This window comes from Mesocricetus auratus, unplaced genomic scaffold, assembly GCF_017639785.1.
Source record: "Mesocricetus auratus isolate SY011 unplaced genomic scaffold, BCM_Maur_2.0 Super-Scaffold_100691, whole genome shotgun sequence".
Taxonomy (NCBI): Eukaryota; Metazoa; Chordata; class Mammalia; order Rodentia; family Cricetidae; genus Mesocricetus; species Mesocricetus auratus.
Genome location: NW_024429267.1, coordinates 44,885,615 through 44,913,511, shown reverse-complemented (window position 1 = coordinate 44,913,511; position 27,897 = coordinate 44,885,615). Strand labels below are relative to the sequence as shown.

Genomic DNA, 27,897 nt, shown 5'->3' with positions numbered 1-27,897 from the left:
CTGTCCTGGAACTCTCTCTGTAGGTCAGACTGGCCTCAAACTCTGCCTCCCTAATGAGAAATAAAATTCCACCAGTATTCAAAGGGAAAATTAAGGAGTGACCAGAGTGATTTGAAATAAGCAACCCTTGAATCCTTCACAATTTTACATTAGTAAAATCTATCCTTCATTTTAGAGAGGTCTTCGCTTCCAGTTTAGAATAAATAATGTTTTACTGGCCTGGAAATATCATGAGCATTTCATACGTCTCTAATTCAACCTTTTATAAAAATTTTTTGACCTGACTCCTCATATCTTTTAGTTTCTATTCTATTGTAATTACTTTGATACTTGAGGCCAAGTTATAAAGTTATAAATGGTTTTGAGTCTGACTGATAGACTTTTTAGTGGCCTAATTGAACTCATTATTTGACCAAACTTTATTGGGAATTTAAATTCAGTGATTATGAAGCTATTCATACTAGGTCTCTGCTTGGCCTACTGTTGTTCAAATGCTGAAATATTTTAAGCTATAGTGAATTCCACAAATACCCCAATATGCTTCATTTTAGTGTGTGACCAACTTTAAGACTTGAGGCAAGAATTCAGACGTCTGTTCATAAACCCACAGCTACCTGAAGGCTTGAACTCAGGCTCTGTGTGATTGCTGGACAAATATCCTATTACTGAGCTTCATGCTCAGCCCTGTTTTTGTTTTCATTTGTTATTTATTTTTCTACCATCTGCAGCAATGAAAACTTCCCTTGGATGGCTGTCTCTCCTTTGGATGCATTACAGTTTGGATTCTCTAGCAATCATACTAAATTGTTCAATTTTGGTATTTTTGAATGTTTTCCATGACTAGATTTCCAGCTACTCAAGGATAGGACTTAAAAAAGAGATTTAATATGTTTTTTAAATTTATGTGTATGTGTGTATATCTGTTTATATGTATGTATACTGCATATATGCCTGGTGCCCTCAGAGTCCATAAGATGACATCAGGTCCCTGGAACTGGAGTTAACAGGTGGTTGTGAGCCACCTGATGTGAGTGCTGGGTACCAAACATGGGACCTCTTTGGACGTAGCAGGTGGTATTAACCACTGAGCCATTTTTTTAGCTCAAGGACAGGATTTTAAAATTTTAATTCCCTTTTCTCTTTTAAAAATACCTATTTACTCTCTCTCCTCTCTCTCTCTCTCTCTCTCTCTCTCTCTCTCTCTCTCTCTCTCTCTCTCTCTCTCTCTCTCTCTCTGTGTGTGTGTGTGTGTGTGTGTGTGTAGGTCAGTTGATATGTGAAAGTCAGTGGACAACTTGTAGAGAATTTGTGATTCTCTTACCTTAGTCTCCTTAGTGCTGGGATTACAGATGAGTGTCACAACACCCAGTTTTGTTTATCTTTGTGTCCAGTTCCTAACCATTACTGGCACAGAATAGCTACTTGGCAAATATTTAAGTGAGGACTTAAATGAACTGCTTCTGTCTGATGTGCAGTCGTTTGGTGTGTAGTGGTGTGGTGAGGGCCTGACTTTGCGGATGCATCTGATCTGCAGGGACTCTGAAGCAGTGCTCTGCTTTTGTATTCTAGGTTACTAATGGTAGCAAATGTGGCACTTCTTCGCGGGCTGTCCATTGCTCTAGGCATTTTGCCCTCATATGTAAAAAGTGACTATTTAGTTTGTACTACCAGGTCCAGACAACTGCTTTGATGCTGCCACCTATTTGGGAGTGGGAAATGAACTCAACAGTAGGATGTTGTGACTTCTGCCAGCTGCTGGGCTTTCTGGAGGCCTCAATGGATTCATTGCCACTATACTCAGGAAAGAGGATTATTTTACTAAGTTTTATTGTGGAATTTGAGGTCAGTTACTTTGAAACTATTTGTACTAGTTCTCTGTTCAGCTCAATACTGAAATTTATAGATCCTGTCTTAAGTTGTGTTGAGTTCTGATTTGTTTACCTAGAGGATACAAAAGTGCATTATACCTCTCATCTATCTGTCATGTCCAAGCATACATGTCATGGCACATGTGTGGAAATGAGAAAACAACTCAAGGGAGTTAACGTTCTTCTATTTCTGCTCTGTTCTACCGTGTGTATTCTGGGAGTCCAATTCAAGTTGTCAGGTTCCTTGGCAGTAGGAGGAACTTTACGAGCTGACTAGCCTCACTATCTAGTTTCTTTTCTTTCTTTCATTTTTTTTTTTTTGAGAGAGGATCTCATTATATGTAGCCTTGGCTGACCAGGTACCCACTATGTAAACCAGGCTAGCCCTTGAACTCACAGAAATCTGCCTACCTCTGCCCTCTAAATACTTTCTGAATGTTGGGAATTAAAAGCATGTCTCACTACAAAATATTCTTGGTTCTCAGTATAAAATATAAAATAGCATTTAAGTTACTGTGCTTTGCTGGGTGTGGTGGCATGGCTTTAATCCTAGTAGAGACAGGTAGATCTCTGAGTTCAAGGCCATCGTGGTCTACATAGGGAGTTCCAGGACAGCCAGGGCTACACAGAGACGCCTTGTCTTGAAGACCCCCCCCAAAGAAGTTACTGTGATTTAATCCTTCCTTCCTTCCTTCCTTCCTTCCTTCCTTCCTTCCTTCCTTCCTTCCTTCCTTCCTTCCTTCCTTCCTCCCCTCTTATTTTTTTCAAGACAGGGTTTCTCTGTGTGACAGCTCTGGTTGTCCTGGAACTCACTCTGTGAACCAGGCAGACCTTTACTCTAGGACACAAGAGCCTGGGATTGGGTTCCCTCTGAACTCAGATCTGCAGCTCAGCTCTCCTAAGCATGTTTTCTCTGACACTCTGTACTTTGTTAACTCTTTTCCATCTCTCCTCCACTTGGCAGCTTGCCTGTACTATTGTTTTTCTCTCAAATGCTAATACAATCGTCCTTGATCTTGGGACTAGGAAGATGACTCAGTGGTTAAGAGTGAATACTGCTCCTCTGGAGGACTCAAATTTGGTTCCTCATACCTACATCAGATAGCTCAAAACTGCCTGTTATTCCAGCTCCAGGGCAATCCTATCTCTTCTTCTGGCCTCCAAGAGCACTGCACAAACTCACACAAGCTTACACCCACCTACCCACATATACACATGTATACATAATTAAAAGTTAGACTGAAAAAGAATTGTCCTTGAGGGACTAGAGAAATGGCTCGATAGAGTGCTGGCTGCTTTTCCAGAGGACTCTACTGTGGTCTCCTGCACTCATGTTCTCACATGTGACTGCAGCTTCAGGGATTCAGTACTCTTGTCTGGCGTTTGCAGGCACCTACAAACAGACATAAATACTACACATGCATACACACACAGAGATAACACATAAAAATAAATAAAATTAAATCTTTAAAAAATGGTCTGTGAAGCTGGGTGGTAGTGGTACATGCCTCTAGCTCCAGCACTTGGGTGGCAAAGGCAGGTGAATCTCTGTTGTTCAAGGCCAGCCTGGTTCCAATGCTGCTGTCTTAGTCAGGGTTCTCTAAAAGAAGAGAACTGATGGAATGAATATGTGTGTGTGTGTGTGTGTGTGTGTGTGTGTGTGTGTGTGTGTGTGTGTGTGTAAATTAGAAGAGGACTTATTAGAGTGGCTTACAGGCTATGGTCCTAGTAGTCCAATGATAGAAGGAAAGCCAAGGATCCCATAGTTGTTGAGTCTATAAGACTGGATGTTTCAGCACAATCCAATCTGGTGCTGGAGTCCCAAGGAAATCCTAGAAAACTGCTGGTCTTAGGTTTCATTGGGATCCTAAAGAAGTAGGTTCTAATCCCAGGGAAGGAATGTTTCATGAAAAGGATAGATGAATTTGCAAGAGCAAGCAAAAGCAAATGTTTCCTTCTTCCCTGGCCTTTTATGTAGCTTGCTGCCAAAAGGCATGGCCCAGATTAAGGACCATGATTTCAAATGATCTATCTGGTCAAGAAAATCCTTTACTCTTGTGCCCAGCAGCTTGGTTTTAGTTGATTACAGTTGTAGTCAAGTTGACAACCAAGATTAGCCATCACAGCTACACAGTGAGACCTTGTCTCAAAAAATAAACATAAACCCCACAGAAACAAAAGGCAAAAAAATGTACAGTCAACATTGTCATTAACATGCCAGTTTTTAAATACTTTTCAGCCTGTATACATATTTTTTAAAGAAAACATTTATTTTTTTATTTGTATGGGTGTTTTGCTTGCATGTATGTCTGTGTGCCATGTGCATGCCTGGTACCCTAGGAATACAAAAAAGTAATCAGATCCCTTGTAGATGGTTGCAGCCTGCCACATGGGTGCTGGGAATCAAACCCAGGTCCAGCCCTCTTCATTACTCTTTTTGTAAGATACTTTAGCCTGTATGTATTTCTCTTTTGGAACAATCCTTCAAGTTAGAATAAATTATTATTGTACCATATCTTTCCAAAAGAAATCATTTATCAAGGGCTGGAGAGATGGCTCAGCAGTTAAGAGCACTGACTGCTCTTCCAGAGGAGCCAGGTTCAATTCCCAGCACCCACATGGCAGCTGACAATTGTCTGTAACTCAACTTCCAGGGTATTCCACACCGTCACACCAGTGTACATAAAATTAAATAAATTATAAAAAATATTTCTCATCCAAAGCAGCTCCTTTTTCTTTAACCTTTTAAACCAAAATATTTTTGTTTTTGTTTCTTTTTTGTTTTTCAAGACAGGATTTCTCTGTGGCTTTGGAGGCTGTCCTGGAACTAGCTCTTGTAGACTAGGCTGACCTCGAACTCACTGAGATCCGCCTGCCAAGTGGAGTGCTGAGATTAAAGGCGTGCGCCACCAATGCCCACCAATGCCCAGCTCCAAAATATGTATTTTCATACTTGTAACTTTCAAGTATTTTTTTCCTATTTGATGTTTCTGTTCTTCCTTGTTTTTCTTCTTTCTATTTTTATTTTTTTGGTTTTTCGAGACAGGGTTTCTCTGTATTGTTTTGGAGCCTGTCCTGGAACTAGCTCTTGTAGACCAGGCTGGCCTCGAACTCACAGAGATCCACCTGCCTCTGCCTCCCGAGTGCTGGGATTAAAGGCGTGCGCCACCAACGCCCGGCCCCGGCTTGTTTTTCTTAAATTATAATCTGAAACATTTTTTACATAATTCCCAAATTAATTAGTTAATTTTTTTTTTTTTTTTTTTTTGGTTTTTCGAGATAGGGTTTCTCTGTGGCTTTGGAGGCTGTCCTGGAACTCGCACTGTAGACCAGGCTGGCCTCGAACTCACAGAGATCCGCCTGCCTCTGCCTCCCAAGTGCTGGGATTAAAGGTGTGCGCCACCAACGCCCGGCTTAGTTAATTTTTTTAAAAAAAGAACATAGTCCAGGCTGGCCTAGAACTCCTTTTCCTGTCTCCACCTCTGAAATGTTGGAATTTTAGGCACATGCTATACTCCTGACCTGAAATTTCTGAATCCAGACAAAAATATATTCCTTTCTTCAATAAAATACTTGTCTTTCTTTTTCTCTCTTTTTAAATTTTACTTATTTATTTTTTATATTATTTATTTATTTTTTTGAGACAGGATCTCTACATATCCCTGGCTCAGGAACTCAGAATATAGACCAGACTAGCCTCAAACTCACAGAGATATAATACCTGCCTCTACCTCCAAGTGTTGGACTAAATGTGTGTATCATCACATCTGACAATAAAATAATTCTTGATGATCTAATACTTTCCTAGGAAATGTTACTCAAAATTTAGAAAGTACAGAGAAACCCTTCCTTAAAAAAAGGCAGCTTGGTGGTGCATGCCTTTAATCCCAGCACTTGGGAGGCAGAGGCAGGCAGATCTCTGTGAGTTCGAGACCAGCCTGGTCTACAGAGAGCTAGTACCAGGACAGCCTCCAAAAAGCCACAGAGAAACCCTGTCTTGAAAAAACAAAAACAACAACAAAATAATTAAAAAAAATAGCTAGGCTGTGGTGGTACATGCCTTTAATCCCAGCAATAGGGAGGCAGACCCAAGCGGATTTCTGGGTTTGAGGCCAGTGTGGTCTACAGAGTGAGTTCCAGGACAGCCAGGGCTACACAGAGAAGCCCTGTCTTTTAAAACAAAGAACAACAACAACAACAAAAAAACCCAAAACCAAAATTCCTAAAAAATCCAAATAAATAATAAAACAAAATATAGAAGGTGATAGACATTGTATCTTAAATACATATGTCTGTGTGATGGTATTAGCTCCCCTGGAACTGGCTTACTGATAACTGTGAGCTGTCATGTGGGTGCTGGGAATTGAACCCTGGTCCTCTGGAAGAACAGTCAATGCTCTTAACCCCTGAGCCGTATCTCTAGCCCCTGTTTTTTATTTTTGTGAGATAGTCCACAACTGACAATGTGGAACAGACTGGCCTTGAACTCACAAAAATCTGTCTCCCTCTATCTCCTGAGTGCTGGGATTAGAGGCATGTACCAACACCTTCCGACTCTTATAAATGGAAATTTCTAAGTAAATGTCAGCTGTGCTTTGGAGACTTTTTAAAGGTTAAGCATTTTTTTATAAGTTATATATCATTTAGAGCCCTTGAGTGATGAGGGCAAAGAATACTCTGTGCTCACCCAGCCCTAGAAAGACTCCTTTGCATTTTCTGAAGCTTTTCCTTGTTTTGTGAGTCTAGAGCCACAGCAGGTAACGCTGTGAGGGCCCTAAATGATTGTTTAACAACAAGGAGGACTCCATTCATGGGACGCAAAGTGTCTTCATCAGGAGTGTTTAATAGGAGCTCTTACCCCACAGATGCCCACACAGTGGCATCCTTCTGCTCTCTTATCAGACAGGGGCTAAGCAAAGAGCTCTAGAATGTAAGAGAGCAAAGGAGGAAACAATAGAAAAGTTCTTAGGTAAGAGAAAACATGGAATGTAACATGGATATGGAGCTTGGGAGTTGGAGGCAGGAAGATCAGGAATTCAGGGTTATCTTCTGTTGCCTCTGAAGTTCAGGGCATCCTGGACCACATGAAACCTTCTGTCAGATAGGGTATGTAGAGAAACATAACAGGACCTTACAGGAACATATATGATACCATGCCCAAATTTTATGGACAAGAGGCTTGGCCGGGGGTCTTCATAGCGGGAGGGAGGGAGAGAGGTAGGGAAGGAGGTTTCTTAGGATGGTTTACTGTGGTCCAGTTAGTTCAGTGATGGCTGTCTATCAACAGACGGTCCAAGAATCCAGTAGTTGTTCAGCCAATGAGGCTGGATGTCTCAGCTGGTTGTCAGTGTATACACTGGGACCCCAAAGAAGTAGGCCATAATGTCAGTGAAGGAATGGCCTTCCCAGCGAGGGCAGCGGGCAGAGAGAGGGCACACTTCCTTCTTCCACGTCCTTTATTTAGGCTCTCAGCAGAAAGTGTGAATTTTCTTACCTCAGAAGATGAGGATTAAAAGTAGATCTTTGAATGTCAGGTGATTTAATTAAAAAAACTAAAAAAAAAAAACTCTCAGGTGTGCCCAGCTGCTTGGGTTTTAGTCAATTCCAGATGTCGTCAAGTTTACAACTGAGAATAGCCACTACACAGCATCTTGAAACTAAAAGAAGTTCTCACAGTAACTAAGAGAAGATGGCTATGGTAGTAGTTCTCTTTCTCCCGAGCCTTCTCTCCATCCTCCCTTTCCTTTAAAACATACTTTGGTCTTTGGAGACTAGGTTTTGCTTTGTAACCCAGGCTAGCCCAGACTGGTCTTCCTTTCTCAGCCTCCTGGTGTTGGGACTATAGGCATGTGCCGCCATAACCGACTTACTTCCATTTTGGACATGAGGAAATAAGCATAAAGAGACTTAGTCACCTGGGAAATATCACTGTCTTAGTTCTGGCTGGTATAACAAAATGCCACCAGTTAGGTAAACACATTTATTCTCAAGTTCTGGAGGGTAGTTTTCCAGAGCGGTAGTGCTGGATGATTTGGGCCCTGGTAATAACCTTTCATCTCACTCTGATTTTCAGATGATACCTTCTTTTTTTTTTTTTTTTTTTTTCTGAGACAGGGTTTCTTTGTATTGGAACCTGTCCTGGAACTCACTCTGTAGACAAGACTGGCCTCGAACTCACAGAGATCCGCTTGCCTCCCTTGTGCTGGGATTAAAGGTGTGTGCCACCAATGCCAGGCCAAGTGATACTTTCTTACTGTACCCTCCAATAGTAGACAGATAATCCCTCCATGTTTCTTTGAAATTGCCCCTTCTTTTTTTTTCTTTCAAGAAGGGTTTCTCTGGAATACCTCCATTCTGGTATTGTGAACAGTCTTTGGAAGAATATGATAAGGCACTTAACAATTTGGTGGGATCCTTGCTATATACCAGGAATGTGGATGCTGGGAGTTAGTGATGAGCAAGACTCAGGGCTCCACTGGCCATTGAGATCTTATGGTTTTACTTCCTTAGTCTCTGATGTTCCTTTTGCCCTTCTCATTGCTGTTATTGTAGTTTGAGGTCTCATCACTTTGTGCCCAGATGGCCATACAGCTGTCTACCTAGTTTTCCTGCCTTCATACAGAGGAGGTTTTCTTTTTTCTCTTTTAAATCGAAAATTCATATGAAGCCACTTGCCTGTTTTGAGATCCTTCTGTGGTTTCAGAAGGAGCAAATGGATTGTGGTGGGGGGTGGGGGGTGGGGATGGGAAGGATTTTGTGTGTATAGTTATGGAGGATACACTGAGCTTAGGAGCTCAGTGGCATAGTTGTTGAACCTGCCAGAGGCACAGACAGATTAAGTGGATTCAAGTGCTACATATTTGCTAGTCCTCCTTGTTCAAGACAAAGCTCAGGCTCCTTAGCAAATACCCAGGATATGTACAGTTGGACTCTTCCTGTGGTGCCCTCAGTATTCTTCAAGGAACAGTACATTTGTACATGCTGTTTTCCCTAGTTCCTCTCTGAGCACTGAATGGTCTGAGTAGCTCCCATGAATGGAATTGTCCAATATGTCACTGTTTGTTTGTTTGTTTGTTTGTTTGCTTTTTGAGACAGGGCTTCACTCTGAAAGGCTAGGCTATCCTGGATTTTCACTATGTAGCCTTGACTGGCCTTGATTTTTGTGACAGTGTTCTTGTCTCAGTCTGCTGATGCTGCGATTATAGGCATGAACCACCATGATGCCTGACACCTGATTCTTTTCATCCCCGAATAATGCAGTATTTCCTGTAGACATTCTACATTTTATTCCTCTATCCCAACAGTTAAAAGAAGAACCATAGTATACTCTGTTATTGCTGTATTTATGTAGCTTATGCTTTCATATCTGCATCAGTTGGCCAGGATCCATTCATCTGTATATTTTCAGTGCTAACCATTGCTAGTTAATGATAGATGTTTAATATTTATATTCTTGAGTAATTTTATCTGCCATTCCAGAAAACCTAACACTTTGTATTTCCAGCAATTTTCAGATCTAAGTGATGGTTCCTATATTGAGTTTTCTCTTTTTCCTGTCACTTGTATAATTAAATTCTGCCCTGCTTTAGAGGTTGTCTCTAAGTGGGGCTCTTCCAGGAACACTAACCAGTATCTAAACCCACATTCTGTTGCCTTTCACTGAAATCTGGTGCAGATGGGATCTCTATCATTCATTTTAAGCTGGGCGGTGGTGGTGCACGCCTTTAGTCCCAGCACTCGGGAGGCAAAGGCAGGCAGATCTCTGTGAGTTCCAGGCCGGGCTGGACCAACAGCCTCCAAAACAATACAGAGAAACCCTGTCTCGTAAAAACCAAAAAAAAAAAAAAAAATCATTCATTTTAAGCACTTAATAAATACAGCCTTGAATTGCTTCCTGAACTAAAGATTGACATTAAACCCATGAATACCAAGACTTCCTTTTTGTACCTGTCAGTACAAAAGTGCCCCTAACTTTTTTCTGTTGTTGTTTATTTGTTTGGAAACATTTTTTTCTATATAGTTCTGGCTGGTTTGGACCTCACTTTGTAGACTAGGCTGGCTTCAGACTTGGAATGATCCCCTTGCCTTTGTTTTTGAATATAGAAGTTATAGGCATGAGCCACTATGTTTGGCATGGCACTTTGATTATATAACATTATATCTAACATTTAGCTTTACTTGAGTTTATTTAGTATATATTTGACTATAGGAAAGAGAAGGAGGATAGTGATACAATAATAATTTAAACATTGGGATTATTTATTTTATTTATTGAGACAGGATCTCTATGTAGTTCTTACTAACCTTGCTGTATAGACTATGCTAGACTTGAACTCACAGAGATCTTCCTGAGTCACAGTTTAGAGGCTTAGTCCATTATCATTATGGCAGGAAACAAGGCAGCATGCAGGCAGATATGGCAGAGGAGCTGAGAGTTTCTTATATCTTGACTTACAGGCAATGGGAAGTAGTCTGAACATACATGAGACCTCAAAGCTCATCCCTACAGTAACAGACATCTCCAACAAGGCTATACCTATTCCAACAAAGCCACATCTAATAGTGCCACTCCCTTTGGGGGCTATTTTCTTTCAAACCACCACAGCAATTCAAAAGTTTTTAAAGATTGACTTCAATTTGGATAGTGGACAGTCTTTTTTCACTTGGTGACTATAACCCCCAGGAGAACACTAAGAATGGTCCTGTAATGAATGACCAATGGACTTTCGGCGTATGCCAGCTGTAGTTGGTCACTCATGTGGGTATGAATTGGGGCAGCCACAGCCTAAGAAACGGGGTGCTGCTAAAGAGAGGCCAGCTACATTTTTAGCCAAGAAGAGTTTGTTCACTGTTGTCTTGATTTCATGAAGAAAGCACACCTGCATAAAGATAAAATGTTGATTCTTATATAGTCGTCATGTGTTCACTGTTTTTTAACCTTTTTTAGTTGAAAAAAATTTCATATAATATATTCTGATCACGGCTCCTCCTCTCCCAATTCCTAGATCTTTCCTACCTCCCTACACACCCAACTCCAGTCCTTTTCTTTCTCTCTTTTGGTTTTTCGAGACAGGGTTTCTCTGTGGCTTTGGAGGCTGTCCTGGCACTAGCTCTTGTAGACCAGGCTGGCCTCGAACTCACAGACATCCGCCTGCCTCTGCCTCCCAAGTGCTGGGATTAAAGGCGTGCGCCACCAACGCCCGGCTCTTTCTCTCTTTAGAAAGTAAAAACATAGGCAAGAAGAATCTAACTCAGAAAAAAATGTGTGTATATAGATATGTGTATGTATCATATACACATATAACATATATATGAAAAACACAAACAAAATGCACATGTGCATACATACACAAATTCCATAAAACCACACAATGTTTTGTTTTTGAGATAGGGTTTCATTATTTACCCCTGACTGGCCAGAAACTTGCTCTGTAGATCAGGCTGGCGTTAAACTCACAGAGATCCACCCACCTCTGCCTCCCAAGTGCCAAGATTTTTTTTTCTTTTTTTTCTTTTGTTTTTTTTTCGAGACAGGGGTTCTCTGTGGCTTTGGAGGCTGTCCTGGAACTCACACTGTAGACCAGGCTGGTCTCAAACTCAGAGAGATCCGCCTGCCTCTGCCTCCCGAGTGCTGGGATTAAAGGCGTGTGCCACCAATGCCCGGCTCTAAGTGCCAAGATTAAATGCATCATTTAAACATGAATTATGTGACTACTCTGACCTTTTTTTAATATTAAATATGTGTGTATATATATGTTACTGGTGCCTTTGGAGGCCAGAAGAGGCCATTGGATCCCCTGGGACTGGAGCTACAGGTGATTGTGCACTGTCATGTGGGAGCTGGGAACCAAACTTGGGGCTCCTCAGCCAGTGATCTTAACCATTGAGCCGTCTCTCTAACTCCTATAGCCTTTTTTGTTTTTGACTGTTGGCTTTTTTAGTAATTTCTTCACTATGGACACAGTGGAAAGAGGGACAAAGTTCTAGTGAGACACCCCCCCCCCCCCAGTTCTTGTTTTTGGAGACAGTGTCTCTCTGTAGCCTGGGGTGGGCACTCTGCACTCTTTATTTCTATTAATGATCATCCTGCCCCTCTCTACTTCCCTAGTGTTAGCATTGAAGCCTTGTAATAAAAGAATAAGAAGATAATATTAACTGTTTTAATATAAAACTACCAACCAGAGATAAAAAATGGTTTATTTTTTCTATTCTTTTCCTTTTTTGATCCCTGTTCATATATAAATACTTGTTTTTATTTAAGTTGGATTCTAAATATTAAATCTTATTTTCTGCTGAGCCTCTTATATATTACATTCTTAAAAAAAGTCTTGAAAGCCTTAAAGTTTACACTGTTGTATTTTATATAGCCAAGTGCCTTTTTGGCAGAGAGATCTGTTTTATATATTGGTAGTTTTCTTTATGTACCTCACTAGGTTTGTCTTGCCTGCCCAGGTTAAGGTGAAATAGGAGTCACTGATTAACCTAATTGAATGTGCCATACCAATTTTCTTTTTATTCTTTAATTTTTTTTTCTTTGAGACAGGGTGTCTCTGTGGCTTTGGAGGCTGTCCTGGAGCTTGCTCTTTTAGACCAGGATGGTCTTGAACTCACAGAGAATCTGCCTGCCTCTGCTTCCCAAGTGGAGTGCTGGGATTAAAGGCATGCTTCACCAACGCCCAGCTTTTTTTTTTTTTTGATTATTCTTTAAGTTTTAAAAAAAAAGTGTGTTTGTGTGTGCCCGCACATATGACACAATACAGGAATGAAGATGAAAAACTTTATGGAGTTGGTTTTCTTCAGACTCAGGTTGCCAGGTGGGTGAGTATCTCTTCTAGCTGAGCCATTGTGGTCATTGTTAAATGTCAACGTGACAGACTCTATGGTCACTTGGGAGGAGGACCTCTGGGTGTGCTTATGGGGAATTAGCTCAGTGGTGATAGCTGTGGGTGACAGTGTCCTTAAGGCAGGGGAGCCTAGACTGCTGAGCTCTGGCATGTATGCATTCTTACATTCACGGTTTTCTGCTTCCTGCTGGGGAAGCAATGGAACCAGGGCCTTGGAGTTCCTGCTTCCACTACTTTCAGCAATAATAGACTGTATCCTGGGAGCTAAAATAGATCCTTTCTCCCTTAAGTTGCTTTTGTCAGAGTATTTTATCACAACATTGTGGAAAATAGCTAAGACAGCCATATTGCTGGCCCTGTTCTCTTTTTTAAGGCAGTTTCATGTAGCTCAGATTCACTAATGTATTGTTCATTAAATGATCTGCAAAGAGTGCTTTGTGAAGTATAGTAGCCAGCATCAACAAAGTAATCTATTCAATTGGAAAATATTATTTTTTTACATTTAAAGTTTCTAAAGTGTGTCTGAACCGATGCTCTTTCCTAGGTAATATATCTCTTGACTTTGGTAATCTGTCATGAGGAATCTTGAGTCTTAATGTAGACGAAGTGTTTGCCTCATGCTGTTTATGTTAGCTTCCCTTGGCTTGACATAAAATTTGTTTATGTTTCAGACATCTGAAATTTAATAACACTGATTACATGCACCTGATTACTCTTTGCTTCTCATGACTTCAAAGCCAATTGAAACATTCCAGAACCCTCCTTGTTTTCCGTCTTCACTATGGCAAGCCATACAATATGGGTTATTCTGGATATCTCCATTTTGTTTTACTTCCCTACAGTGTTTTATTCAGTTCTTGTAGAATTGACTTGTCTAATTTTATCTGAGAAGAATACCTGTTTTCTGTTTTTTGAGCCAATTTTTAAACTTAACTTTTGGGGAAACTGTTATCGTAGCTGTTGTTCCAGAAATGAGCACTGTGAAACAAATCTGACTTGTTTAGTAACTAGACAGCACAAACCTCGGAATATGTCAGACACATAATTGGGAGTAGAATCAGGCCCAGTTTATAATTTTTTTGTTTGGTTTTGTGTGTGTGTGTTTGTCTTTGTTGTTGTTTTGTTTTTTGAGATGGGTTTTTCTCTATATCCTTGGCTGTCCTGAAACTTGCTTTGTAGACCAGGCTGGCCTCAAACTCACTGAGATCCATCTGCTTCTGCCCCTCAAGTGCTGGGATTTAAGGTGTGCACCACCAGGACTGGCATATAATGGTGTTTTCCTGAGTGACACTAAAGTATGTTCCACATCTCTGTGGTTGTTTGTGTTGTACTATGTTGTTGTGTTTTGTATTATGTGTAGTGTTCAGCCTACATGTATGTATGTACTGCAGGCCAGAAGAGGGCACTAAATCTTCTTGCAGATGGTTGTGAGCCACCAAGTGGTTGCGGGGAATTGAACTTAAGGCCTCTGGAAGAGCAGCCTGTGCTCTTAACCTCTGAGCCACCTCTCCAGCCGCCAATACCACAATTTTAAGCCAAATTTGAAGCAAGGTTTATTTAATACTGGCCAGTGTTGTTAGTTGTTTTTTACTCTTTTGACTCTTTTGGGGGGAGGGTTATTCTTACTTATGAATATGTGGCCTTAGCTTGGCTTGTTTGTAGTCAGCTTTTTAAATTTAAACTATCCTGTCTATCTTTTGTCTTTGGGTATCTTTTCTTTCCTTCTTATTTCCTGTCTGGCTGTGGAACTGGGTGACCTCTTTATCCTGCTTCTTAATCCTCTCAGATTTCTCCTTTTGCTTCTCTCTTCCTGCCAGCCCCACCCGTTTCTCTCTCCTGCCTTGCTGTTGGCCATTTAGCTCTTTATTAGCCCAGTCATGTGTTTTAGACAGGCAAAGTAACACAGCTTCACAGAGTTAAACAAATGCAACATAAAAGAATGCAATATTAGCCAGGCGTTGGGCAGTGGTGGTGCACACCTTTTATCCCAGCACTTGGGAGGCAGAGGCAGGTGGATTCTCTGTGAGTTCAAGACAGCCTGATCTACAGAGCAGGTTCCAGGACAGCCAGGGCTATACAAAGAAACCTGTTTCAAAAAACAAAAACAAAACCCCAAACACAAAAACAAAAGGATGCAACACATCTTTGCATCATTAAACAAATATTCCATAGCGGATGATGGATACTGGTCAGGTCCATACCTGGAATTTCCAGGTGATGCTGGGAATTACATTAGTCAGGTACTTATAAAGGCAAATCCCACAAGGCTATGTACTTTCTGCCTTGGTCCAACTGGGGGCATGCATACAATATGACATACTTCCTGCCTACGTGTGATCAAGTATATCCTGTGCAGTTGGGGCAACCAACCTTGCTTACAGAAGTGAAAAAAAATTTGTTTTTTGAGATAGTGTCTCTTTGTAGCCCTGACTGTCCTAGAACTGGCTCTGTAGGCCAGGCTGACTTTGAACTCAGAGATTTGCCAGCCTTTGCCTCCAGTGGGCTGGGACTAAAGGTGTTCACCACCTCTGATATTGCAACCTAGTTGCAAGAAATGGATTGCTGAAGGTTGTGTCTTGCTTGGCCTTGGCCTTTCCCTATTTGTACTTTTGCTGTTTTCAGGCTGCCACAAGGTGAACAAATTGTGACTCACCATGTCCTTCCATCATGATGTTCTCATCTAAGGTTCAGTTGACCTTGAACACTTGATTCTGTTGTCTCTACCCTCCCCTCAAGTGCCGAGATTACAGTTGGGTGCCACTATACTGTCTATAACTAGTCTTATGATGCCTATATTTTATTTTCTATAAAAATAGTAAAGTTCAGAGGCTGGGGAGATAGTTCATTTGGTAAAGTGTTTACTGTGTAAGCATGAGGATATGAATTGAATTCCTTGAATCCTTGTTCAAAAGTTGGGCATGGTGGCGTTCTCTTCTAAGTGCTGGGGAGGTGGAGACAGATGTATCCTTTGGGCCCTCTGGCTAGCCAGCCTGGCCTTTCCTTACTGAGCCATTTTGCTGGTCACTGTACCTGGGTGCTCTATTAGCTATCACCTTTGACTTAGCTGGGCCTTATTATATTCAGCCTCACGGTTATGTAACTGAGTCACAGTGACTCCTCATTCTTGAATGCTGTGGTGAGTGGCAGTGTTGATTAGCTTGTCATCCTGCCTTTCTCCATCCCTCAGTCCCCTTCTAAGTTTTGGATAGGCATTTTCATTTTGACTGCTGTGCTGGGAAAATGTACACGTGAGAAGAGATCACAAGAATGTTTAATGACTGTCTGCTGGCTGAGGGTCAGAGACTGTACCTCATTAGCTTCTTGCTCCGAGGCAAACCTGGAGTCTCTGTCTTTAAGATTTGGAAGTTGTGTCTAGTGTTTCATTTCTACTCTAGGTGTGTGTGGGGGGCAGCACATGAGAAACTCAGAAGAACACTTAGGAGTTGGTTCTTCCCTACTATTTGAGTCTTGGGGGTCAAACTCAGGTCTTCAAGCATGGTGGCAGGTGCCTTTTTTCACTGAGCCATCTCTCTGGCCTTACTCTTCACTCCAACTCTATTTTCTTGTTTAAAAAAATCTTTATTAATCTCACATATACATGTATAATATCTTAAAGAGCTGAAGTGTTTGCCTTTGAGGGGTAAAGTTTTACTTTTTAAAAAATGTGCATTGGTGTTTTGTCATGGGTGTTGGGTCCCTTGAAATTGGAGTTACAGACAGTTGTAAGCTGTCATGTGAGCGCTGGGAATTGAACCTAGGTTCACTGGGAGAACAGTCTGTTCTTAACTGCTGAGCCATCTCTCCAGCTCCTCAACTCTGTTGTCTTATATATAATAGTTGCTAATTGTAGGTTGATAATAGAGAACACTAATGAGTCAGGAGTTTGGGATTTATTACAAGGTATCAATTCACCCTGTAGCTTCAGGGTGTTCTTTTTGTGCTGTTGTTTTGCTTGAGACAGTCTCTTTGTGTGGCTTAGGCTGTCCATCCTCCTGCTGCACCCTCCCACTTTTGAGAATTTTAGGCATGTGCTACCGCTCCCAACCAGATGTGACTATGGTAGGCTGGGAGTTGAATCTATGGCTTCAAAGGGCACACACTGTATCAAGAAACTACAATTGTTGTTGTTTTTGTTTGCTTTTAAAGGTAGGGTCTTGCTATGTAGCCTAGGCTGGACTTCAACTTGATCCTCTGCTTCAGCCTCCTAAGAGCTGAGATTGCAGCTGTGTGCCACCATGCCATGCTAGATGGTACTTTAAACTGTACTAAGATGAATGTGTATCTTTGGGGACCTAGGGACCAGATGAGAGTATGAATATATTCAGGCAGGTGTTTAGTCTAAGAGGGAAGAGAGTGAATTATAAACCCTCTTGTGAGGCAATAGTATTGTTTTCATTTTTCTTTTAAGGATATGATTTTATATTATGATTAGATGTGATTTGATATTTATTAAAATGATGCCGACTGCTTTAGTGGCCCCAAATGACATTTTTGTTGATTCTGCTTTGGAGACACAGATTCTTTGCTTCTTGTTCTACAAGCATGTGTCTGTCTGTCCCTACTTCCCAGTGCCTGGTACAGTGTCTTTACACAAAAAGGGGTTAGGCTTTGGACTGAATAAATTGCCAGCCTTTCTCTTTCCTTTTCATCATTCTTTCTCCAAAATAACTGCCAGCCACTTAACCCTTCGTCCTTCTTTTTTCTTTGTGTGTGTGTGTGTTGCATGTGTTCATGTGTGCTATTGTGTGTGGGGGAGGGACGGTCAGTGCACGTGATGGAGTGGGTGTCTCCCTCAATCAATTGTTTTTTCATCTTAGTTCTTGACATAGTTTCTCAATGAAACTGGGGCCTGACAATTTGGCTAGATTGGCTGCCCAGCAATCCCTTAGGTTCTCTTGTCCCCCTCTCCCCAGTGCTGGGGTTACAGGTGTGTGCTCTGCACCTGGCTTTTTCATGGGTACTAGGGATCAAAGTCTTTGGTGCTTGAGTGACAAGTACTTTACTGACTCATCCTCTGTAGTTCCCCCCCTTTTTGAAATTTGGTCTTTGACAATTTTCATATTTATGTAATGTATTTTGACCATATTCACCCCCATGCTCTCCTCCCTTACTCCAAAACTGCTGTCCCTCGCCCTCTTCCTAATAACTCTCCCTCCTATTTTGTGTTTTTTTTTTTTCTTTTGTTTTTGTCTGGAGCATGGGCAACTCACCAGTGGTTATACCCCTGAAGAAAACAACACTCTCTTCCAACAACCATTAAAGTGTGCTAATAGCTGGGGGGGGGGGGGGGGGCTCATGAGCCTCTTCCTTATCTGTGATGGAATGCTAACAGCCCCCACCCCATTTTGTGTAGGTTGTGGGAGAGAATTATTTTAAGGTGTGTGACTTTTGTTTAACTTTGTGAAGCTGTGATTTTTTGCCTGTCTAAAACACCCCCGATGGTCTAATAAAGAACTGAGCGGCCAATATCGAGGCAGGAGCAAGGATAGGCAGGGCTGGCAGGCAGAGAGGATAAACAGAGGGAGACACGAGGAAGAGGAGGAGCAACAGAAGGAGAGGAGGTGGAGCGGGCACTGCGCGGCAGCCACATAGCCACCCCGTTACAAGCAAGACAAGGAGTAAGAAGGAAAGAAAGGTATACAGGAATAGAAAAGGAAAAGCCCAGAGGCAAAAGATAAGAGGGGTTAATTTAAGAAAAGCTGGCAGCAAGCAAGGCCTGGCATTTATAAGAAAGCATAAGCCTCTGTGATTTATTTGGGAGCTGGATGGCAGGTGGGGGGGGCAAGAGTAAAAGATCTCACTGTAGTAGGTGGCCACAGCTGCTGTGAGGTCATGAGTGCTGTGGTCAGGGCAGTTCCAGAAGGCAGCCTTTCACAGCCTCCTCTCCAGCTCAGATTATTTCTGCTTCTCTTCTGCCCCCAGAGCTTTGGAGAAGGTGACAGAGATATCTTATTTAGGGCTGGGTATTCAACAGTCACTTTTTCAATGTTGACCAGGTTTTGGCCTCTGCATTAACTGATGCCCACTGCAAAGCCTGGATATAAATATAAATATAAACATTTGTAAGACAGTTTAGCAACGTGTCTGTTTAGCAAAATAACTGTGGTGGATTACGTCTATAGCTTCCCTAGCCATGTTGTTTTTTCAGGGAGGGACTCAATCCTTAGTTTTTTTTTTTTTTAAACCAGGTTTACAGTTAGTACTAAGCTTTTTAAATTTTATTTTTTTGAGACAGGATTTCATGTATTGTAGGCTGACCTTGAACTCTTTGTTGCTGAAGATAACCTGCAGGTGTGAGCTATTGTCCCCAGTTTTATGTGGGGCTGGTATTGAACCCAGAGCCTTGTATGTGTTAGACCAGCATTTTGCTACCTCAGTTGTATTTCTAGCCCCAGCTACCAGATACCTTTCTTTTCTTTTCTTTTTCTTTTTTTCTTTTTTTTGGTTTTTCGAGACAGGGTTTCTCTTGCTTTGGAGCCTGTCCTGGAACTTGCTCTGTAGACCAGGCTGGTCTGGAACTCACAGAGATCTGTCTGCTGCTGCCTCCCAAGTGCTGGGACTTAAAGGCTTGGGCCACCAACACCCAGATACTCTTTTCTTAAAAGTATTTTCTCAAAATATTTTATTTCAACTTTTTATTCTCTCTCTCTCTCTCTCTCTCTCTCTCTCTCTCTCTCTCTCTCTCTCTCTCCCCCTCCCTCCCTCTCCTCTCTCCTCTCTCTCTCTCTCTCTCTCTCTCTCTCTCTCTCTTTCTTCTTTGTTTTTGTTTGCTGAGACAAGGTTTCTTTATATAACAGTCCTGGCTGTCCTGGAACTCTCTCTGTAGACCAGGCTGTACTCGAACTCACAGAGATCCACTGCCTCTGCCTCCTGAGTGCTGGGATAAAAGGTGTACCTGTCGATGAATGGCTCTTTAAAAAACTGTTTTTAGATCCCATTACTTACTTATTGTGTGCATATTCAAGTGCCTGCTGGTGAAGGTTGGAAGACAACTTGTGAGAGTTATCTTTTCCTGCGATGTGCATCCCAGGGATCAAAGTCAGGCTGTTGGGCTTAGTAGCTCGTGCCTTTATCCACTGAACTATCTCACCAGACCTATGGCCTGTCTCTAAACTGAATCTGCAGCTCCTTTTACTTCTGAAATTTACAGAGTTGGTTTGTTCATCCTGCAATACTTTTCCTCAGATAAGATGCAGGATCAGTAACATTAGGCAAAGTCTCCATTTTCTGTCAAGCATTTTATCAATATCACTGGTTTCTTCAGTGTTTATGTTTATTGTTAGACCAGAGATAGGCATTTTGGTTGTATGCTGTTGGGGGAGCATTAAGGAGGGAGAAGAGAGAGAGTAGTAAGTTAATGAATATGAATGAATGCCAAGGCAAAGGAGAGCATGGATTAGAATAAACTTTTGCCATAAAGTAATAGTGGAATTTGTAATCTAGGTAAATTACATAAGTCTCCTTAGAAGACTCCTTAGATCTGGGTCACGTCTATGCAGAGAAGAGAAGAAGCTGATGAATCCAGTTTCTGTCTGCTTGTGGGATACCATTTATTTATGTCAGTGATCATGCCTAGAGCCTTTCAGAGACAGCCCAAGTGAGACACTTGTCTAATTCCTGCTGAGCTCAGGGGAGGGGGACCCATCTCTTAGCCAGAGGATAGCCTGTCCATGTATGGGGACACTAGGAGAGTTAATTAACCTGTTTAACCCCCAAGCCGTGAAGGTCTGAAAGGAAAGGAAGTGCTGCCAAAGGCTATACTTAGCAGTGGAGACTAGGTACTATTTCAAATCTGCACTTCAAAATAAGACATGTTTATGCTTAAACTGTTTAAACCTTTGCAAAACTAGCAACAGAAAAATACTTTTTAAAAAAATACTTTCTTTGCTGCCTTTATTTTCAAATTTTTATTAATTTATTTTTGAGCCAGCGTCTTGCTGGCCTGGAACTTCCTGATGAGCTGAAACTAGCATTACAGTAGCTGTTCACTTGTCTGGTTCATCTGAGTGCTGGGGCTACAGGAGTGAGTCAGATGTTCAGTTTCTTTGAGACATTGTTTTGCCTGTGGTGTGGAATACACAGTAATTTTAGCACTTGGGGCACTGAGGCAGGATGATTGCTAATTTGAGATCAGCCTGGGCTACATAGTGACAAACTGCCTCAAAAAAATAAAAATAAAAATAAAAAAAGGAAGCTGGGTGGTGGTGACACACACATCTTTAATTCTAGCACTTGGGAGTCAGAGGCAGGAGGATCTCTATGAGTTTGAGGTCAGCCTGGTCTACAGAGTGAGTTGTTCCAGGCCAACAAGGGCTATACAGAGAAATCCTGTCTCAAAAAATCAAAAAACCAAACCAAACCCCCAAAAACAAAAAGAAACACCAAACAAAACAAAACCCCACCAGAGTTATGATGAGGCTGGAGAGATGGCTCAGTTGTTACGAGTTATGACGAGGCTGGAGAGATGGCTCAGTTGTTAAGAACACTTGCTGTTCTTGTAGAGTTTCGTTCCCAGCATTCACGGCAGCTCACAAACACCTCTAACTACAGTTCCAGGGCGTCTGACACCCTCTTCTGGCCTCTCTCATCAAGCACTCTAGTGGTGCACCTATGTCAGGCACTCACATATACACATATAATAGATTTTTTAAAATTAATGATTATGTGCTTAGCATTAATTCAGAAATCAATGATTTTCATTTATATTACTGCCACAGTCTGTTTTAGTTTTACTGTATTTTATGGGTATGATTGTTTGGCTTATATGTGTATATGCACTATCTGCATGTAGGAAGCTCATGGAAGACTGAAGACAGCATTGATTCCCTGGAACTGGAGTCACAGGGGTTGGGGAGGTTTTTTGAGGCAGAGATTTCCTACATAGCTTAGGCTGACTTCAAACTCACATGTATTCTAAGCCATCTTCCTGTTTCAGCCTGCCAAGAGTAGAGGTTATGAGTGTGAGATCTGTGCCTGGCTGACTTGGTGTTTTAATGTGGATGTACAAGGGAAGATTTTGTTTTGAGACAAGGGTCTCACTATGTAGCCTTGGTTGACCTGGAACTCACTATGTAGACCAGGCTGACCTGAACTCAGAAACCTACCCGCCTCTGCTTCCAGAGTGCAAGAACTCAAGGTGTGCGTCACCACACCTGCTGTGTGAGAAATTTTCAGTCTAGATTTATATCATATCTTCTCGGCTTCTGTTGTTACATCCCCTCCTGCTTTTCCCTGTGGCCATGATTGTGTGGAGAATGAAGTTCGTCTTTGACTGGTTTCTTCTAGTGGCTTCCATAGTTTTATGCTACTGTTCATTCAAAAATGCTTCCAACCCATAGATATCAGTTTAAGTGAAAAATTACTTTTCCATAGCAAACATAAAATTAGAGTATAATCATTTTACACATTTAAGAGTGGCTAAACAGAGACAGCTGAATTCCTAGCTCTTCTGTATCTAAATGCTTTGTTGTTGACATTTTGCATTGTTGTATAGGCTCCATAGAAACAAACTTGGAGAGGGAGGAGTCTTTTTTAATAGACTTTCTAGCCTATTAAAGTTATAGTTGTGTGTATTCTTTGATACTTTGCCACAATTCTGACAAGTAATGGTTTCTTAAAAGTTAGCTGCAGTGTGGAATTTGAAAGCATATCAAGAAACTTTCTGTATTTTGTTATGTAGAAATCTATTGGTGTGTTTTGCACTTAGAATGACTTTGTAAACTGCATGCTTTTGACCTTGTGACTGACTCAAAGGGAACTCAAGAGCCTCTTTGCCACCCTTTAGGAATGGCTGTTTTTAATCAGGAGGAGATCTTGAAAACGGACTTAGGTCCTTGTCTCTCCTAGCCGGGAATAAGAAGTGTGGTTGGAACTAAAGGAGAACTGACATCCCTGAAGTCAGGCAGCTGGTTGTCACCTTCAGAGCTGCAGCTGCTGTATTTCAGAGATCTTCACTGACTTTTATAAATACATGTCTGTGTTTCTGCTGTGTGTGGTGCCAATTCCCTGGGTCCCCTGTGTCAGGTGTGTCAGTTTAGCTTTGTGACTGCCTTGATTGTGTCTTAATATGCTTTTAAGTATCTGATGTTCACTCCAAAGGAATTTAAGCTTTGTAGGAGTTTGAAGTACATTGGGAGTGATCAGAGCAGCATCATTATTCTATATGGAAAGGTTTTGAAGTAACTTTAGTGATCTCTAGTGAGTTCTTAGCAGACTGCACAGCTTACATGCACTAAACTGCCTCTGCCTCCCAGGTGGAGTGCTGGGATTAAAGGTGTGTACCACCACTACCCAGCGGGTTCTTTTTTTAAAACCTATTCTTCCACGGGCCACTGAATTTTTGTTACTGATGACACAACAAACATTATTCCGAGTGTTAGAACCACACCAACTATTTTTTTTTTTTTTTTTTTTTTGGTTTTTCGAGACAGGGTTTGTCTGTATTGTTTTGGAGGCTGTCCTGGAACTCGCTCTGTAGACCAGGATGGCCTTGAACTCACAGAGATCCGCCTGCCTCTGCCTCCCGAGTGCTGGGATTAAAGGCGTGTGCCACCAACGCCCGGATTCACACCAACTACTTAAGACGTTCTATTAATGATTTTCAAAAAGGCCACAAACGGAACTGAGAGCTCCGTCAGTGAAGAGTGCTTGTCTTGTAAGCACAAGGGACCTGAGTTTGATTCCCAGAACCCCTGATTTTAAACCAAGCAACCAAGCATGGTGGTAATACTTGGGAGGCCAAGATAGGTCCCTAGGACTCTCTAGCCAGCCTAGCTGCTAGGTGAGTTTCATTCCTGTGAGAGACATTGCTCCCAAACAAATTAAATAAACAAATAAATAAATGTGGATGATACTTGAGAAACAACACCCAAGGTTGTCCCCTGGCCTACATGTCTTCTCTCTCTCTCTCTCTCTCCCCCTCTCCCCCCCTCTCTCTCTCCCTCTCTCCCCCTCTCCCTCTCCTCCCCCCTCCCTCCCTCCCTCCCTCCCTCCTCTGTTCACAAAGCAGAGTACTCTTAGAAAGCCCACATTGAAATCAAAGGACTAAGTAAAGGTGCATATACTATACTATCACTAGGGTAGGCCATGCAATTTCAAAGATGGACAGTATTGATAGCATATGATCCTGCCTTTTAAGTGAAAGAAACCTTTCTACTAGACATAGTGGCACAGGAGTAATACCAGAACTTAGGAAAAAGAGGCAGAAGAATTGCTAATTTGACACCAGCCTAGGATACACAGCAAAACCCTGAATTAGAAACAGCATCCTTTTCATTCATTGCATGACTTCATTAACTCTGGAGATTTCTGAGTAGTATTACACTTTCCCAAATGACCTCAGAGCAACTCCATAACAAGTGCCTTTGCTGCTGTTACACTGCTTAAAAATATAAATACTACATACACATAGACACAAATATACACATATACAAAATATAGACATAACCCTGGCTTTAATGACTTAAGGGAACATGAAAACATTCAGTCTACTGTATTGAGCAATGCCCTGCGTAAAACAAAAACAAAACAAAACAAAAAGACCCAAGTATGTACCACCATGCTTGGTTGGTTAGTTGCTTGGTTTAAAATCAGGGATTCTGGGAATCAAACTCAGGTCCTTGTGCTTACAAGACAAGCACTCTTCACTGACGGAGCTCTCAGTTCCGTTTGTGGCCTTTTTGAAAATCATTAATAGAACGTCTTAAGTAGTTGGTGTGGTTCTAATGCTTGTTGTGTCATCGGTAACAAAAATTTGGTGGCCTGTGGAAGAATGGGTAAAAAAAAACCCGCTGGGCGGTGGTGGTGCACACCTTTAATCCCAGCACTCCACTTGGGAGGCAGAGGTAGGCGGATCTCTGTGAGTTCCAGACCAACCTGATCTACAAGAGCGAGTTCCAGGACAGTCTCCAAAGCCACAGAGAAACCGTTTCTCAAAAAAAAAAAAAAAAACAAAACAACAACAAAAAACAAACTTGACATTCTCTGAGAATTCAGTCACTTCCTAAAAGAGTAACACACAATAATTGTACATCTTTATGGGCAACATGATAATTTTATGCATTGAAATATACAATGTATAATGATCAAATTAAGGAGTTAACTTTTCCCTTTCTTTAAAAATGATCCTCTTTTGTATTGGGAACCTTTGAATCTTTCCCCCCACCGTTTAGAATAAAATCTGTGCTGAATTGAAAAGTGAACTTTGATTGCCCTACTGAGCTGTGATGCTGGCTATGATCTTTCCTCCATGCTCCTCCACGTTGGCTCCGTTTAAAGTCTCCTCTGTTTCTTTGCTGCTGTTACACTGCCTACAGTGTTGCCACTGCTGTTGATGATGAGGATGATAATGACACAGGCTCTTGACATGCAACCTTTTCTGTTCTGGAACCTGCTATGTAGACCAGGCTGGACTCAAATTTGCAGTGATCCTGCTTTCTCTATCAGGATTTCAGGCATGTGCCCCCCATGACCGGCAGTCTCTTGTTTGAAAGTGTTCTGAGTATGGGGCAGCCACTGCCACCTTCTTCTCCTTCTCATCCTCCCCCCCCCCCTTTTTTTTTGGCTGAGGTTTTGACGAAGTTGTTGACTAAGGGTGTGTAGAAGTCTATTGTTACTGTGATTGTTACTCTAGTACTACAAACTTTACTTCCTCAAATAACAGGCATCTGGGTACCTAAAGGTACTAACGAATTAGAAATTTTCCTTAAAGCCTGTTGTGGTGGTTCATAACTATAAGCCTTGGACTTGGAGGTGAAAATATTAGGATCTGGAGTTTGAGGATAGCTTTAGCTACATTGCCAGTTGAAGGCCAGCCTGAGCTACCTGAGACCCTGTATCAAAAAATCTATTCCCCTTCTCAAACAAAAAAGGAATAAGAGCTGGACAGTGGAGCATGCCTTAATCCCAGCACTTGTGAGGCAGAGGCAGGCAGATATCTGTGAGTTCAAATCCGGCCTGGTCCAGGACAGCCAGGACCATACAGAGAAACCCTGTCTTGAATCCCCTCCCCCCAAAAAAGGAGAAAGAAAGAGCTGCCCTCCATAATTAACAATAAAGTTATGGGGACTGGGAAGAGACGAAGAAGGAGATGGGGGAGAAGAGAGGAATAGATAGAGTTCTGCTATGTAGTATAGCAGATTGGCAAGTGAGGTGGGGAATATGGACAAATGAATACCCACAGTATAAAGATAGTTCCCATTTACACATCTACTCTGGAGATTACTGTGAGGTCAGGAGGTAGCCTGTCTGAATCCTTCAGTGGAAGTTCATAGTATTTAGTATGGCTAATAGAATTCAGAAGAGAAGTGTGATTCCAGAATTTGTAAAGGTTTTTGAAAGATATGGTTGGAACTAGGTTAAGAGGTGGAGAAGAGACTAAAAGAAGACATGGTCCCTGAGCCCTACACATGAGGCTTCCTAAAAGCTTGAGCAGAGTGGCAGTATAGTAAACAGCTTCTCACTAGCTTTACATCTAGATTCCATTGATTGGAGAGAGAACTGGCGTGTGGTGTCCTAATGCTGTGTCCTGCCCTGTTCTGTACAGGGCTCATTCCTAATTCTCTAAATATACCCAGTTCCTTGATTCAGGGCTTGGCTTCTGATGCTCACTCGTCCAGGTATCTGCATGGCTTCCATGCGTCCTTTTAGTCTTTGCTTAGTGAGAACTCCTTGACACCCCAGTGTAAAGTACCAGGTTCTTCTGGCCCCTCACACCCCCTGAATTCTTTTTCTTCCTTCTTTACCAAGAATAGTATCTGCAGTTATAAATAAATAAATGTATATGTGTGGATGTGCAGGTATGGACACAGGAGATGGTTTTCGGGAAACTGCAAGGAGTAGAACAAAGGAGTGGACAAGGGAATTCTACGACATTCAGTTTTTATTGAGTGGCTGTTACTTTCTTGTCAAAGCAGTGCCTGAGATGGATGAACTGGGCAAATTCAGCAGAACGTGTCAAGGTAGAATACACATAGAGAAGACTGAGACTTGAATTTGGTTAGTTTGCCTTTAAAAAGCTCCAGGGAATTCACCTTCAGTATCTTTTTTTTTTTTTGTAAAGTTTTGCACTCCGAAGTGAAACCTTGGTGATTCTGATTGATGCTTCTTGTTCCCCTCTCAGGACCCCTACAGTGGACCATGAGTTGGTAATGCCCACTGAGGACTTCTGGGAGCCATGTCAGACGAATCCGCCTCAGGGAGCGATCCAGACCTGGACCCGGACGTGGAGCTGGAGGATGCGGAAGAGGAGGAGGAGGAGGAGGAGGTGGCAGAGGAGGACCATGACAGGGATGACGAGGAAGAGCTGCTGGATGGTAAGTACCTCTGTTGATAACAGAGATTGCTAGCATTAATAGAGGTACTGGGAGAATGTAGTATTTCTGCTTTTTTTTTTTGTTTTTTTTTGTTTTGTTTTGTTTTTGGTGGGGAAAGATGGAGAGCTATTGAGACATTGAGACAGAGTCTTTCTCTGTATAGCTGAGATTGGCCTGGAGTGCACTGTAAGCCAGGCTAGCCATGAACTAACTATAATCTTATTGCCTTATCCTTCCAAGTGCTGAGATTGTAGACATATGCCATTATGTCTAGGTTCTAGTTTAATTTAGTGTATCATTCCTAGTAAGAAGACATGGCTGAGAACCTAGCCATAGAACTTCTGTGTTCCTTCTTCAGGAAATGGATGTTGTTTTCCCAAGTAAACCTTGTCTAGTGATAGAAAGAATTTAACCCATCTTTAATAGAAAGGTATACTGGGATCCAGAGATTTAAGAGTGGACTATACTTGCTCAAGTGATGGAGGAGGCACAGTAGAGTCTCCGTGCTTGAGTCTACAACCTGAAGTGTGAACTCTCAAGTATAATGATGACTACTGAGTGTGTACTCAGAGTGGTAGCTGAGTATGAACTCTTAGGGATAGTGGTAGCTACTAAGTGTCCTGTGAGATTCCTGAAAACACAATTTAAATTTCTACTTGCATGTTTGTACATGAGGGAATTGTCTGGATAGAGATTCTCAAAACAGTCTGACAACCCCAGAATGTTGATCATCTGCAATGCTGGTCACTTGTGACTATAAATTGCTCCACCTAGAAGGTGACTGCACCTCCATGGCTGATAGGCTACCTCTAGATTCCTCCTATTTATTTGTTAAGCTCCCTGCTTCCTTTGACCCTCAACTTGGTTTTTTTG

General features: G+C 41.8%; 1 protein-coding gene across 1 annotated transcript in view; it reads left to right on the top strand.

The window, feature by feature from the left end:
• The window catches only part of Rad54l2 (RAD54 like 2), an 89,073-nt gene that overhangs the window by 5,731 nt on the left and 55,445 nt on the right, over window positions 1–27,897 (top strand). Inside the window, exon 2 of the mRNA XM_040740201.1 lies at window positions 26,832–27,024. Coding sequence (XP_040596135.1) covers window positions 26,886–27,024 — 139 coding nt within the window. The 5' untranslated portion in view covers window positions 26,832–26,885. The remainder of the gene's footprint in view (window positions 1–26,831; window positions 27,025–27,897) is intronic.